Source organism: Haematobia irritans, chromosome 2 (assembly GCF_050003625.1).
Source record: "Haematobia irritans isolate KBUSLIRL chromosome 2, ASM5000362v1, whole genome shotgun sequence".
NCBI lineage: Eukaryota > Metazoa > Arthropoda > Insecta > Diptera > Muscidae > Haematobia > Haematobia irritans.
The window spans coordinates 187030115-187045954 of NC_134398.1; the positions used below are offsets into that span (position 1 = coordinate 187030115).

Genomic DNA, 15840 nt, shown 5'->3' on the forward strand with positions numbered 1-15840 from the left:
AAATTTTATTTCTATAGAAAATTTTGTCACAATTTTATTTCTATAGAAAATTTTATAAAAATTTTATTTCTATAGAAAATTTTGTCAAAATTCAATCGAATGTTGAATCGAAATCCAATTTTTCATAAACCCCGGTTTTTTTGGATACCCTAAATGGGACTCCTTCTTATAACCGAACGATGTGAGATATAGTGCAAGGTACCACTTATAGAGAGTTTTTATAAGGCTGAAATTCTCCACAATATCGCCAAACTTGAATCCACAGATCCTTTGAGAGTAAGAAGAACTCGCTAACCATTGTACCACAGTGGCTTTCGTGCATTTTCCACGCACTTTCCAAAAACAATTAATCTTGTGAAACTTTATAGTGTTTTTGTTTTGTTATTGCCCTTCTGGTTTTATGGCTTTGCCACAAGAAAAAGCTTGAGTTTCTAATAATAATTCGCATGCATTAATCCATAACCTTTAACGAACACAAAAGGAGACAAAGGCTATAAACATAATTCATTAGAACTCTATGTAAACACTGTAACTTATATGGATACTTACTCTCCATATGCACCTTCTCCTAGGGTTTGTGCTAATGTCCAACCTTCCACAAATTCCCGATTGCTGGTGGCATTTGGCGGATTATGACTGCCATTGTTTGTGGTGTTGCTGGTGGTGGCATTTCCGTTGCCATTAGAGGACGACAATGCGGCTAATATTGATGCGGACATTATAGAGAGACGCACAAAGACCAAGACAAAAAAAAACTCAGTTACACTTTTGCTTACCACCAAAAACCCTTCACTTCCTCTTGTAGCCACAAAAACTGTAATGAAGGCAAAGAGTTTTGCGTTGAATTTTTTTTGTTTGGTCAAAAGCGAAAACTGAGTTGCAAGGGATATTTTCCAATTTTGAATTTCAAGTTTTCGGTTTTTTTTTTTGTTGAGTATAAATGCTGATGTTGCTGCTGATGATTATGCGATGCAATGCTGGTCTTGTAGAAGACCAGGAATAATAAAAACTAGTTTTTGGTCTCTAGCAATGTTTCCTTTTACAAATTTTTTCCTCGATCTTTCCTCGGTGGTTTTTTGGCTAATATCCAATGACGTTGTCGTAGTCGTAGTCGTAGTCGGTTACGCGATTCATTCGTAATGCTTGAAGTTGATGGTGTCTGGTGTTGACTAACTGACTAGGAACTCTAGTTATAGCCAGCAGCAGAGCACCAAGTTTTCGAAAGTCTAGGAGAAGACCAAGTTTCTTTCGAGATGACCGGCTGGCTGCTGACTGCTGGGGTTTTATGGAAATGAAATGATTGTAGATTTGTTACGTTTTGAGGATTTTTTTTCTCTTGTGTCAATGTTAGCTAGGTTCGCTAGCAGGCTAACTGGATGGATGGATGTATGGTTGGCGGGTTGGCTGGATGAACCGGCGGACTGGTTGAATAATGTGTCTGGCCTTCAAGTCATAACGTTCGTTAATAAAACAAAAACCAGCAACAACCCCCACCCAACCAAAAACTTAACCAAAATTTGGTTGGTTCAGATGTTTTTTTTTTTCTTTGGATGATTCCTGAATTTGTAAAATTTTAGTAGTTTGCTGGTTTTTGGTCACCGTTTTACGTTATTTTTTGGTTGATTAAATGTTTTTACTTCAATGGAGTTTGGGTGCGGGTTTTTATGAGATGGAGGGTCGCTTATATGAATTCTTGATTTAGTGGTCTTCAGTTGCCAGACACTTTAATTTGAGGTAGATTTTTGAAGTATTTACTAGATTCCTTGAACCCTCGCTCAATTGGTCGGCCTCACTCACAAGGACAGTACGTGTTGCTCTTGCTATTTAAGAGGTGGTTTGCTATCCACTATCATGCGATGTCAATATTTCGTGGCTGCATAAAAAAATTATTTGCTTACTGGCATTTTTTGATTGGTAGTAATTTATAACTTAATCCCACAAAATGACGATTGATGTTGATAGGTATCGTTTTCCTCTTCTCTTTCTTTCCTTTTCTATTCCAATGATTTAAACTGCACTGTTGGGTATGTTTTTGTTGTTTTGTTTTCTTTGTCAAATCTGCAATGAAATGGGAAAAATGTTATGACATATTAATTGATAATATTTTATTTAACTAAACAAAAAATTAAAACAAAAAAAAACACACACAAAAAAAAGAAGTCGATATCTGCGGTTATATTTTTGCTCCTGAGGGTCTAGCCTTCGGAAATAAAATTTTGCAAACAATTTTCTATAGAAATAAAATTTTGCAAAAATTTTCTATAGAAACAAAATTTTGCAAAAATGTTCTATAGAAACAAAATTTTGCAAAAAAATTTCTATAGAAATAAAATTTTGCAAAAATTTTCTATAGAAATAAAATTTTGCAAAAATTTTCTATAGAAATAAAATTTTGCAAAAACTTTCTATTGAAATAAAATTTTGACAAAATTTTCTATAGAACTAAAATTTTGCAAAAGTTTTCTACAGAAATAAAATTTTGCACAAATTTTCTATAGAAATAAAATTTTGCAAAAATTTTCTATAGAAATAAAATTTTGCAAAAATTTTCTTAGAAATAAAATTTTGCAAAAAATTTTCTATCGAAATAAAATTTTCTATAGAAATGAAATTGTGCAAAAGTTTTCTATAGAAAAAAGATTTTCCAAAAATGTTCTATAGAAATACAATTTTGTAAAAGTTTGCTATAGAAATAAAATTTTGCAAAAACTTTCTATAGAAATAAAATTTTGACAACATTTTCTATAGAAATAAAATTTTGCAAAAATTTTTATAGAAACAAAATTTTGCAAAAATATTCTGTAGAAATAAAATTTTGCAATAAATTTTCTATAGAAATAAAATTTTCCTAAAATTTTCTATAGAAATAAAATTGTGCAAAAGTTTTCTACAGAAATAAAATTTTGCAAAAACTTCTATAGAAATAAAATTTTGCAAAAATTTTCTATAGAAATGAAATTTTGCAAAAATTTTCTATAGAAATAAAATGTTGACAAAATTTTCTAAAGACAAAAAAATTTTGATAAAATTTTCTATAGAAATAAAATTTTGCTAAAAATTTCTATAAAAATAGAATTTTGACAAAATTTTCTATAGAAATAAATTTTTGCAAAAATTTTCTATAGAAATAAAATTTTGCAAACATTTTCTATAGAAATAAAATTTTGCAAAAATGTTCTTTAGAAATAAAATTCTGACAAAATTTTCTATAGAAATAAATTTTTGCAAACATTTTCTATAGAAATAAAATTTTGAAAAAAAATTTCTATAGAAATAAAATTTTGCAAAAATTTTCTATAGAAATAAAATTTTGACAAAATTTTCTATAGAAATAAATTTTTGCAAAAATTTTCTATAGAAATAAATTTTTGAAAAAATTTTCTATAGAAATAAATTTTTGCAAAAATTTTCTATAGAAATAAAATTTTGCAAAAATTTTCTATAGAAATAAAATTCTGACAAAATTTTCTATAGAAATAAAATTCTGACAAAATTTTCTATAGAAATAAAATATTGGCAAAACTTTCTAAAGAAATAAAATTTTGACAAAATTTTCTACAGAAATAAAAATTTAAAAATATTTCAATAGAAATAAAATTTTGACAAACTTTTCTATAAAAATAAAATTTTGAAAAAATGTTCTATAGAAATAAAATTTTGACAAAAATGTTTCCTATAGGAATAAAATTTTGACAAAATTTTCCTTAGAAATAAAATTTCGACAAAATTTTCTATAGAAATAAAATTTCGACAAAATTTTCTATAGAAATAAAGTTTTTTATAGAAATAAAATTTTGACAAAATTTTCTAAAGAAATAAAATTTTGACTAAATTTCATAGCAATAGAAATGCAATTTCGACGAAATTTTCTATAGGAATAACATTTTGATAAAGTTTTTTTTTTTTTTTTAAGAATAAAATTTTGATAAAATTTTCTGTAGAAATAAAATTTTGACAAATGTTCTAAAGAAATAAAATATTGACAAAACTATCTAAAGAAATAAAAGTTTCTAAAAATTTTCTACAGAAATAAAAATGTAGAAAAAATTTCAATACGAGGGCGGTTCGGAAACTTCTTAGCCTATCAATAAAAGAGAAAGTTTGAGAAATTTTCATTCTTATGCGTTTTTGATCGACTGTTAACCCTTTCACTACAGAAATAAACCTAATGATAAAAACTTTTATTTTTCTTCTTTTTTTACTTGTACTAACAGCATGTAGAACAAAAATTGTCATTTTGAAAACCTACCTCAATTACTTCAAGAGCTATATGAGCTTCTTCTGAAAACTTTATTCTTGAATTGTGACCAAATGACCTTTCGAAAATAAGCGCTATTTGGCCTATAATATCTTTCAAAGTGTGAGAAAAAATACAAAAAAGGACCCGTAAAAATATCAGCTATAGTTTTTGTATAAATGTCCATTTAGTAGAAACATACAGTACGAAAATTCTCTCAAATTTTCATATTTTTCGTTTATTGTTAAGTTTATAAAAATTTATTTTAGACCTCACCAATATGGGCAATATATATATAGCTTATTTAGATGAAAACCTCTACTTTAAAATAACATCGAGAAATAAATCGAAACTAAGTGAGAAAATAGAATTTGGTGTCTTTTTCGAATGTCCTTCTAAGTGGACATCAGTAGTGAAAGGGTTAACAAATGCGGCACCCATCTTGCAGAAAGCTTTTTCATCTGTAGTTCTACATTCAATGCTTGTACGACCACGTTTAAATTCAGCAATCCAATTTTTTACTGTTGCATATGAAGGAGCACTTTCACCTAGGTTAGGTTAGGTTAGGTGGCAGCCCGATGTATCAGGCTCACTTAGACTATTCAGTCCATTGTGATACCACATTGGTGAACTCCTCTCTTATCACTGAGTGCTGCCCGATTCCATGTTAAGCTCAATGACAAGGGACCTCCTTTTTATAGCCGATTCCGAACGGCGTTCCACATTGCAGTGAAACCACTTAGAGAAGTTTTGAAACCCTCAGAAATGTCAGTTCACGAAATTACATCATCTCATAGAAGAAAAAATTAACTAAAAGTAAAGAAGAAAATCATTGGCGGCTAATCATGACCATTTTAACCATACAGTAGTTCATTCTTACTATTTTTGGGAATCGTACGAACATTTTCATTTGTTTTAGTTCATAAAATTTTTGATACATACATACTTAAAAAAATAAGATTTCATTAAGCTGTGGAAAATTCCGATAAAAATAATAAAATTAACTACAAGCAAATAATTTTTTCCAATAAAAATAAGTTAAATTTAACGTTAATTTAACTACGGAATTTTTTTTTCTGTGTATAGAAATAAAATTTTGACTAAGTTTTCTATAGAAATACAATTTTGACAAAATATTCTGAAGAAAAAAATTTTGTTCAAATTTTCTACAGAAATAAAATTTTGACAATTTTTTTTTAATAGAAACAAAATTTTGACAAATTTTTCAATAGAAACAAAATTTTGACAAAATTTTCTATAAATTCAATATTTTTAAAAGTATTCATTTTAGTGTTAGGTCCTACTATCAAAAACTATTGTGAGTAAGTTTTCTTTTTTGTAAAAGTAGTAACTGAAATAACTAAAATAATAAAACATTTCTTTCGAAGAAAAAACATTTTTTCATACTAACCACAAAATTTTGATCAAAAAGTTCAAAATAGAATTTTTGTATTTGGTTGATTTTTTATAAAATTTTGGTAGAATATTTTTGGCACGAGTGGCAACCGCGGTCATAATTTCATATCGTAGTAGTGAATACTGCCTGTTGAGGCGTATGATAGCTCCCTCTCTCGCCCATCCTGATACAAAGTAAACAGCATAGAAATCTCAATTTTTTGTTTCCTTCTTTGTGACTTCCCGCTTTTGTAATGGTCATGGTTTTCAACAATTCTAATGTTTTGCACTCTTCGGTGTATCCTATATCCTTATGTACCTGTTTTTTTTTTTTGCTTTGATTATTATCCCATGCGCAGTGAAAACATGCGCAGCAAAATATCCTCTTCGAATAGTAAAAGATGCCAAAAGAGGATATATGAAAATTGGAGATCCTAAAGAGAATTGTAACCTACAGGAAGAAATCCAAAAAAAAAAAAAACAACACAGGAATCATTACGCATACACTTGTTTGTTATGTGTGTCCGTCCATCCATCCTCTTTGCATCCCGTGACAGATTTTTACCGGAGAAGAGTGCTCAACAAACAAACAACAACAACCAACATTGTGTGGCGTGTTTAAATATCGTATGGGGGGGCTATATAGCGAACACACAAGATAGAAACTGTATAAGTGCAATAGTATTGAATTTTAGTATGAATATGCAAGTGTATGTGTGCGTGTGTGTGTTAGCCCATGAATCCTGTATACACACACAATATCGGCTTTTACACCCACAACACACATATACCGGGAAAATTGAACATATTTTTGTTCTCCCTACATTTTTTTAATGTCTCATTTTCTGTTGCCGGTGTTGTTGTTGTTGTTGACTATTAGAAAGTAGAAAACATACACAGTCTCGCTCTCTCCCCCTCTCCACTACACCTTCGCTCCCTATAACATATTACATATATTTACACTTCACATTTTTAAATCGAAGCTTTATTTCAAAAGCAACCACACATCACCATTAAAGTGAATACCCGCACCATAAAGATAATCGTCATAAGAATGTGAATTTCATGAAAAGGTAGCATTTTATGCCTCCTTAGATTTGTATGAATGTTACAAATTTCACATTTTTTTTGTTCTTATCTCTCGTCAAGGTGCCACACCCAGTTAATGGTTACAAACAATAAACATAAACACTTGGTGTAAAAGTTAAAGCGTAAAGGCAAAGTTTTTTGTAAATGATTGTTTAACAGTAGCATGAATTTCTATGAATTGAAAATCGCAGGGCCCTATACAAATTAATTTTTTTCAAAAATGTTCTAGACATAAAATTTTTAAAAATTTTTGTATAAAACACAAACTTTTAAAAAATGTTATTTCTATAGATTTTTTCTTATAGTTTCTATAATTTTTTTTTAATTTCATTTCTTTTGAAAATTTCTTAAAAATTTTATTTCTATTGAAAATTTCTGACAAATTTTATTTCTATACGAACCTTTTTTATTTTCTTTTTTTTTAGAAAATTTTTGAAAATTCTTAAAAAATTTTCTATAGATACTTTATAGAAAATTATTGCACAATTTTATTTCTATAGAAAATTTTTGTAAAATTTTATTTTTATAGAACGTTTTTGTAAAATTTTATTTCTATAGAAAATTTTTGAAAATTTTTTTCCATTAAAAATTCTTCAGAAACTTTTTTTATACAAATATTTGCAAAATGTTATTTCTAGAGAAAATTTTTGAAAAAAAAGTACCAAACTATTTATGAAGACGATTATATTTTTATCAAGTATTATTATCAAATTATGGATAACAAATTTCTTTCTTTTTTATTTCTAGAAAAAATTTTTCTTTCTATAGAAAATTTATGAAAAATTTTATTTCTATAGAAAATTTTTGAAAAATTGTATTTCTATAAAAAATTTTTGAAAAATTTTATTTCTATAGATTTTTCAAAATAATTTCATTTCTATATAGAATATTAAAAAAAAAATCATTTCTATAGAATATTTAACCCTTCGTTGCATGACATTGCATATATGCAATGTTAGTTTCTTGCCTGTCTAGCTCCTATTCATTTACATATTTTACCATAATTTTTTTTGTTATTCACATTTTGGAAGCCGTAGATTATATTTGATAAGGATTTTGTCCAGTATCGTAACAATTTCATTTAAATAAAGCGAAATTAAAATAAGCATTTTGAGTACCTCGAAAAATTTAACTTATTTGTTTTAATATTATGAAACTTTCTTAAAATTTTTTTAAATGTAAATATAAAATGAAAAGTTTAATCTATTCTAAACGCTACGTGTATAGTTTTATAATACAAATTATATTTACAAGTGCTCTACAATGAATGATATCATATCTGCAATTTCATGCGTTTGAGCCGATATGAACTGTCATTGCATATATGCCATATAATTGCATATGTGCAATGTCATGCATTCAATCAATTTTTGTTACTACTAGGACACTTAACGACGAATATGAATATAAAGACGAGTATTTTGTTGATGATGGAGATTTAAACACCGAGTTTGATATAAATCGAGGTCGTAGAAGAAGATTCGAGTTGATCCTTGCCCTACATCGTTGGAGAATCATATAACATACAAGCTGCTGGGTTGTAATTGTTACACGTATATCATCGTGATAGATAGGTTAAATGGGTTCAACATTTTTTTGCGGTGGTCTATCCCCTGTCAATATGTTGGTGACAATTTTAGGTGTTTAAAAGCTTCCTCATGGTGGAAGACCGTTCGAACTCGGAACTATAGAGCTTAATATTGAATCGAACTACACTCAGTGATAAACAGAAGGTCAATATTGTGGTATCATAATTAACTGAAAAGTCGCCATTATACCTACCCTAAGTAAAAACGAGGGTCCAGATTTCCGTGTATCATATAAGCTGGTATATACCAAAACCAGTTTTCAGCATGTTACGCTCCAACTTTCGTCGCCCCTCCGACCATTGCACTGTTCTACGTGGAACAGTGCAATGGTAAACGGCAAACGGTCTCGCATCTATGGGATTGCGTTCTCCAAGTTCACACCCCTTGTGTTAAATGCAAAACTGGGGAATTCTGTGCATCAAAAAAGGCAGAAATTATTTAGAATCCCAAGAGTTTGACTTTTAATATTGCACCCCGAGAAGGAATATGATCACCTCAAACATGTTTCAGAAGTAAAATGTTAGTTTTCGATGGGGAACATGTAACATGTTTGACGCAACCATGCTATCTGATTTTGGCAAACATTTTATGTTTGGCGAGAAAACAATTTTTTTTAGTAAAAATGTTCCATTTTCCCCATCCAGCAATAAAATTTTTCACTTAAAACATTTTTTATCTCATCACTTTTCTCCTCTACCTGTGATATATAGAGATAACAACGTGGACTAAAGAAATTGATTATCTGCATGAAATTGCATATATGCAATGTTACGTAACTTTTGTTTCAGTGATCAGAATCGAACGAAAATTGGTTTACGGTATCATAACTCCATATACAACAATTCTAACATACTAAATAATTTTTATCCTTGCTCAAATTAAATCATGCAACGAAGGGTTAAAAAAACCATTTCTATAGATAATTTAAAAAAAAATTAATTTCTGTACAAAATTTTTGAAAAATTGTATTTCTATAGAAAATTCTTGAAAAATTTTATTTCTATAAAATTTTGTTTAGAAATCATTTCTATAGAAAATTTAAAAAACAATTAATTTCTGTACAAAATTTTTGAAAAATTGCATTTCTATAGAAAATTCTTGAAAAATTTTATTTCTATAAAATTTTGTTAAAAAAAAAAAATTGAAAATTTTTTTTCTTAAGAAAATTTTTCAAAAATTTTATTTTTATAGAAAACTTTATGTTTGTAGAGCAGAACTTTTAATTCTATAAAACATATATCTATAGAAAATTAAAAAAAAAAATTATTGTATAGAAAATTTTAAAATATTAGTTCTTTTTGTATTTCTATATAAAACTTTTAAAATATTTTATTTCTATAAAAGATTTTTAAAAAAAAAGTGTATATCTATAAAGCATTAAAACAAAATATTTCTATAGAAGATTTTTTAGAAAACTTTATTTCTATATAATTTTTTTTTTTAATTTTTATTTAAACGTTGTTGTTTTGATTTCAGCTTAAAACCATGCGTTGACTATATTTGTTTTAAGCTGAAATGAAAACAACAATGATGATTGAAGAAGAAACCAAGAATAACAGACAAAACAAAAATTTTATTTCTATAGACAATGTTTGGAAATATTTAATTTCTATATGAATTTTTTTTTTGGAAAATTTTATTTCTACAGAAAATTTTAAGCTGAAATCAAAACAACAATGATGATTGTTGAAGTAACCAACGATAACAAACAAACCAAAATTTTATTTCTATAGAAAATGTTTGGAGAAATATTTTATTTCTATAGAAAATGTTTGGAGAAATATTTAATTTCTACAGAAAATTTTTACAAAATTTTATTTCTATAGAAAAAATTTGCAAAATTTTATTTCTATAAAAAAATTTTTGCAAAATTTTATTTCTATAGAAAATTTTTGCAAAATTTTACTTCCATAGAATTTTTTTGCAAAATTTTATTTCTATTTATATAAATTTTTGCAAAATTTTATTTCTATAAAAAATTGTTCCAAAATTTTAGTTTTTTATAAAAAATTGTTATTTCTAGAAAATTGTTGAACAATTTTAATTCTATAGAAAATTTTTAAAGAATTTTTGTTTCTATAGAAAATTTTTTCAAATTTTTATTTCTATAGAAAACTATTATTTCTATAGAAAATTTTCATTTCTATATGAAATTTGTTGAAAATTTTATTTCTATAGAAATTTTTTTTTAAATTTTTATTTCTATAGAAAATTATTGCAATTTTTTTTTCTATAGAAAATTTTTGCAAAATTTTATTTCTATAGAAATTAAAAAAAAATATTTCTATATAAATTTAAAAAAAAAAAATTTTTCTACAAAAATTAAAAAAAAATATTTCTACATAAATTAAAAAAAAAATATTTCTACATAAATTAAAAAAAAATATTTCTACATAAATTAAAAAAAAATATATATATTTCCACAAAACTTAAAAAAAAAAAAAAACAATTATTTCTATAGATTTTTTGGATAATTTTATTTTTAAAGGTGTTTTAGAAAATTTGTTGTTTTACAGTAACACAAAATCCCCTAAATTACTGTCCTCATAAAAAGCTTAATTATATGAAGCATTTTTTTTTTTGTATTGCTGTTTAAAAGCTTTATTTGAGGAATATAATCCAATTTTCTTACAATTTCCTCTTTCAATCCAGCTTATAATGGAATAAGTGAAATTAAATACTTTAATAGAAATATACAAAGAGGAGAAAAAAACAACGTAAAAAGTTAGCAGAGACGACCATTTAGGGATCCTTCCTTTGCCATTAAACAAGACTAAATGGCAACATAAAAAAGTAAAATTGTAATAAAACGATATATTCCATCCACTGAATTTTTTGGAAGGGAGATTTTCCAAACAAAAAAGTTGTACAACACAAATTTATGAAAGAGAAAAAGCAACAGCAGCAGCAGGAGGTGGCTAAAGGGAGATTAGGTAACAAAACAAGATCTAATGCTGGGATTTAGAATTTAAGTAATATTACCAACTATTATTCATGCAATAATATAGAACACAGAGTATTGTGCTCCCTTTCTCTCCTCCTTTCGTATTCCAAAACCGCAGGGATTGTTCTTAGGGGAATGAGCCTGAATTACCATTGCGTTTGTATTTCCGGCATGGGACAGACATGAAAGCCCATAGAGGAAAAAAAATCCTTGAACATAACAAACATTATCAGCAACCAACTGTTAAACAAGTGTATCCACCATTCATTTTGTCGGAAAGCTAACATAAAAAAAATTAACCATTTTACATGACATTCACTGTCAAAACGGAAACGGATCTTAATAGGGAGGGAGATGGAGAAAGTGGAAGAAAAATAAACCCAAATTTAATTATGGAGATAAATAAAACTTTATTGTGCATACATCGAACTGATAACAACTTTTATTAACATGCTGTCTCTAAGATAGAAAATAAAAACAATTTAATTCAGAAAGTTTACAAATTGCTCTATTGGGAAAATTTTCTTGTCAGAAAATATTGTAACGGAACGAAACCAATTTGGTAACCACTGTTCAATGGGCTATTATGAATTAGCCACAGTGGGGGAACAAAATGTTGTCGCCTTCACATAAATTAATATGAAAACAAAGACAAAATTTAATAAAATTGTCTTCACATTAATACTTTGAATGGCCACTGTACTCATACTCACTACCACACTCAATGCATACTCACTTATTGAGCAACTATGCAGTCTGGATATATGTGACCACATGCAGTGATAAGGGATTCTGAGTTCTAGCAACATTTATTTTTATGCACTATGAATATAATTCGCACCCGGGTCATGGATGTATGGAAATATAAGTACGAGTTTTTGAAGCAATGATCAAGAGTCCCGAGAGCTAAAAGTATGAATACGACGAGCAGCGCGACCTCTGTCCGTTCACACTAAGCAATAGGAACTTAAGATGGAATTACATGCGCTCACGCGTGCCTACGTTATGTTCGAATGCGTTGACGAATACGATTCTTCAATTAAGTTACACAGCATGCTTCGGAACCACGGTTGCCACAGTTGGCAGAATTCTACCAAAAATGGTAGATTTTTTACTCTTTGGTTGATTGGTAAAATTGTTGATATTTTGGTAGATTTTGCAAATTATTCCTCTCCAATTAAGAGGTACTTCACAATTTGTCCATAGAAATAAAATTTTGACAAAATATTTCTATACAAATAAAATTCTGGGAATTTTTTATAGAAATAAAATGTGGAAAAATTTTTCTTTATAAATAAAGTTTTGAGAAAATTTTCTATAGAAATAAAATTTTGAGAAAATCTCCTATAGAAATAAAATATTGAGATAATTTTCTATAGAAATAAAATTTTGGGAACATTTTCTATGGAAAGAAACTTTTCTATAGAAATAAAATTTTTGAGAAAAATTTCTATAAAAATACAAAAAAATAAATAAATAAAATTTTGAGAAAATTTTATAGAAATAAAAAAAATACATAAAATTTTTTATAGAAATAAAATTTTGACAAAATTTTCTATAGAAATAAAATCTTGACAAAATTTTCTATAGAAATAAAATCTTGACAAAATTTCGACTTAATTTTCTCCATAAGTAAATAAAATAAATAAAAATAAAATTTTGTAAAATTTTTTTTATAAAGTGTGATTTGTTAAGAGCTTGATAACTTTTTTTTTAAAAAAAACGCATAAAATTTGCAAAATCTCATCGGTTCTTTATTTGAAACGTTAGATTGGTCCATGACATTTACTTTTTGAAGATAATTTCATTTAAATGTTGACCGCGGCTGCGTCTTAGGTGGTCCATTCGGAAAGTCCAATTTTGGGCAACTTTTTCGAGCATTTCGGCCGGAATAGCCCGAATTTCTTCGGAAATGTTGTCTTCCAAAGCTGGAATAGTTGCTGGCTTATTTCTGTAGACTTTAGACTTGACGTAGCCCCACAAAAAATAGTCTAAAGGCGTCAAATCGCATGATCTTGGTGGCCAACTTACCGGTCCATTTCTTGAGATGAATTGTTCTCCGAAGTTTTCCCTCAAAATGGCCATAGAATCGCGAGCTGTGTGGCATGTAGCGCCATCTTGTTGAAACCACATGTCAACCAAGTTCAGTTCTTCCATTTTTGGCAACAAAAAGTTTGTTAGCATCGAACGATAGCGATCGCCATTCACCGTAACGTTGCGTCCAACAGCATCTTTGAAAAAATACGGTCCAATGATTCCACCAGCGTACAAACCACACCAAACAGTGCATTTTTCGGGATGCATGGGCAGTTCTTGAACGGCTTCTGGTTGCTCTCCACTCCAAATGCGGCAATTTTGCTTATTTACGTAGCCATTCAACCAGAAATGAGCCTCATCGCTGAACAAAATTTGTCGATAAAAAAGCGGATTTTCTGCCAACTTTTCTAGGGCCCATTCACTGAAAATTCGACGTTGTGGCAGATCGTTCGTCTATTCATGATGAAATGTCAAAGCATACTGAGCATCTTTCTCTTTGACACCATGTCTGAAATCCCACGTGATCTGTCAAATACTAATGCATGAAAATCCTAACCTCAAAAGAATCACCCTTTAGAAATTAAATTTTGCAAAAATTTTCTATAGAAATTAAATTTTGCAAAAATGTTCAATAGAAATAAAATTTTACAAAAATTTCCTATGGAAAAAACTCAAAAAAAAAAACTCAACTGACATATTGAATTTTTAAATTTAAGATAAAAATGCTTCAAATATAGACTAAGACTTATTTTAAGGATTTGCATCTTTGGTTTAAAGTTTTTTAGCATTAAAAAAACAGTTTTTACTTTGAAGTACTTGGCATAATTTGGAAGCCGCACCTTTGGCTCGGAATCAATACCAAAATCCTTAAAGGAAGGTCAAAATCTTTGGGTCCAAGTAAACTTTTTTTGAGTGTAGAACTAAAATTTTGCAAAAATTTTCTATAGAAATAAAATTTTGCAAACATTTTCTATAGAAATAAAATTATGCAAAAATTTTCTATAGAAATAAAATTATGCAAAAATTTTCTATAGAAATAAAATTTTGAAAACATTTTTTATAGAATTAAAATTTTGACAAACTTTTCTGTCGAAATAAAATTTTGACAAAATTTTCTATAGAAATAAAATTTTGACAAACTTTTCTATAGAAATAAAATTTTGACAAAATTTTCTATAGAAATAAAATTTTGCAAAAATTTTCTATAGAAAATTGACACAATTTTCTATAGAATTAAAATTTTGACAACGTTTACTATAGACATAAAATTTTGGCACAATTTTCTATAGAAATAAAATTTTGACAAAATTTTCTATAGAAATAAAATTTTGACAAAATATTCTATGGAAATAACATTTTGCAAAAATTTTCTATAGAAATAAAATTTTGACAAAAATTTTTTTAGAAATGAAATTTTGACAAACTTTTCTATAGAAATAAAATTTTGACAAAATTTTCTATAGAAATAAAATTTTGACAAAATTTTCTATAGAAATAAAATTTTGACAAAATTTTCTATAGAAATAAAATGTTGACACAATTTTCTATAGCAATAAAATGTTGACAAAATATTCTATAGAAATAAAATGTTGCCAAATTTTACTATAGAAATAAAATTTTGCAAAAATTTTCTATAGAAATAAAATTTTGAAAAAATTTTCTATAGAAATAAAATTTTGACAAAATTTTCTAAAGAAATAAATTTTCTATAGAAATAAAATTTTGACAAAATTTTCTATAGAAATAAATTTTCTATAGAAAATTGTGCCAATTTTCTATAGAAATAAAATGTTGACAAAATGTTCTATAGATATAAAATTTTGCAAAAATTTTCTATAGAAATAAAATTATGCAACAATTTTCTATAGAGATAATTTTTGTAAAAATTTCTATAGAAATAAAATTTTGACAAACATTTTTTATAGAAATGAAATTTTGACAAAATTTTCTATAGCAATAAAATTTTGACAAAATTTTCTATAGAAATAAAATTTTGACAAAATTTTCTATAGAAATAAAATTTTGACAAAATTTACTATAGAAATAAAATTTTGCAAAAATTTTCTATAGAAATAAAATTTTGACAAAATTTACTATAGAAATAAAATTTTGACAAAATTTACTATAGAAATAAAATTTTGCAAAAATTTTCTATAGAAATAAAATTTTGACAAAATTTTCTATAGAAATAAAATTTTGACAAAATTTTCTATAGCAATAAAATTTTGACAAAATTTTCTATAGAAATAAATTTTTGGCAAAATTTACTATAGAAATAAAATTTTGCAAAAATTTTCTATAGAAACAAAATGTTGACAACATTTTCTATAGAAAAAAATTTTGACAAAATTTTCTATAGAAATAAATTTTCTATAGAAAATTGACACAATGAAATTTTGACGAACTCTTCTATAGACATAAAATTTTGACAAAATTTTCTATAGAAATAAACTTGTGCAAAAATTTTCCATAGAAATAAACTTATGCAAAAATTTTCCATAGAAATAAAATTTTGACAAAATTTTCTGTAGATATAAAATTTTGAGAAA

The 15840-nt window shown here is 26.8% G+C and overlaps 1 protein-coding gene across 3 annotated transcripts in view; it reads right to left on the reverse strand.

The window, feature by feature from the left end:
* The window catches only part of grp (serine/threonine-protein kinase grp), a 180553-nt gene that overhangs the window by 78197 nt on the left and 86516 nt on the right, over positions 1-15840 (reverse strand). For all 3 annotated transcript variants that reach the window (XM_075297040.1, XM_075297042.1, XM_075297041.1), the window contains one exon: positions 550-2058. In XM_075297040.1, coding sequence (XP_075153155.1) covers positions 550-719 — 170 coding nt within the window. In that variant the 5' untranslated portion in view covers positions 720-2058. The remainder of the gene's footprint in view (positions 1-549; positions 2059-15840) is intronic.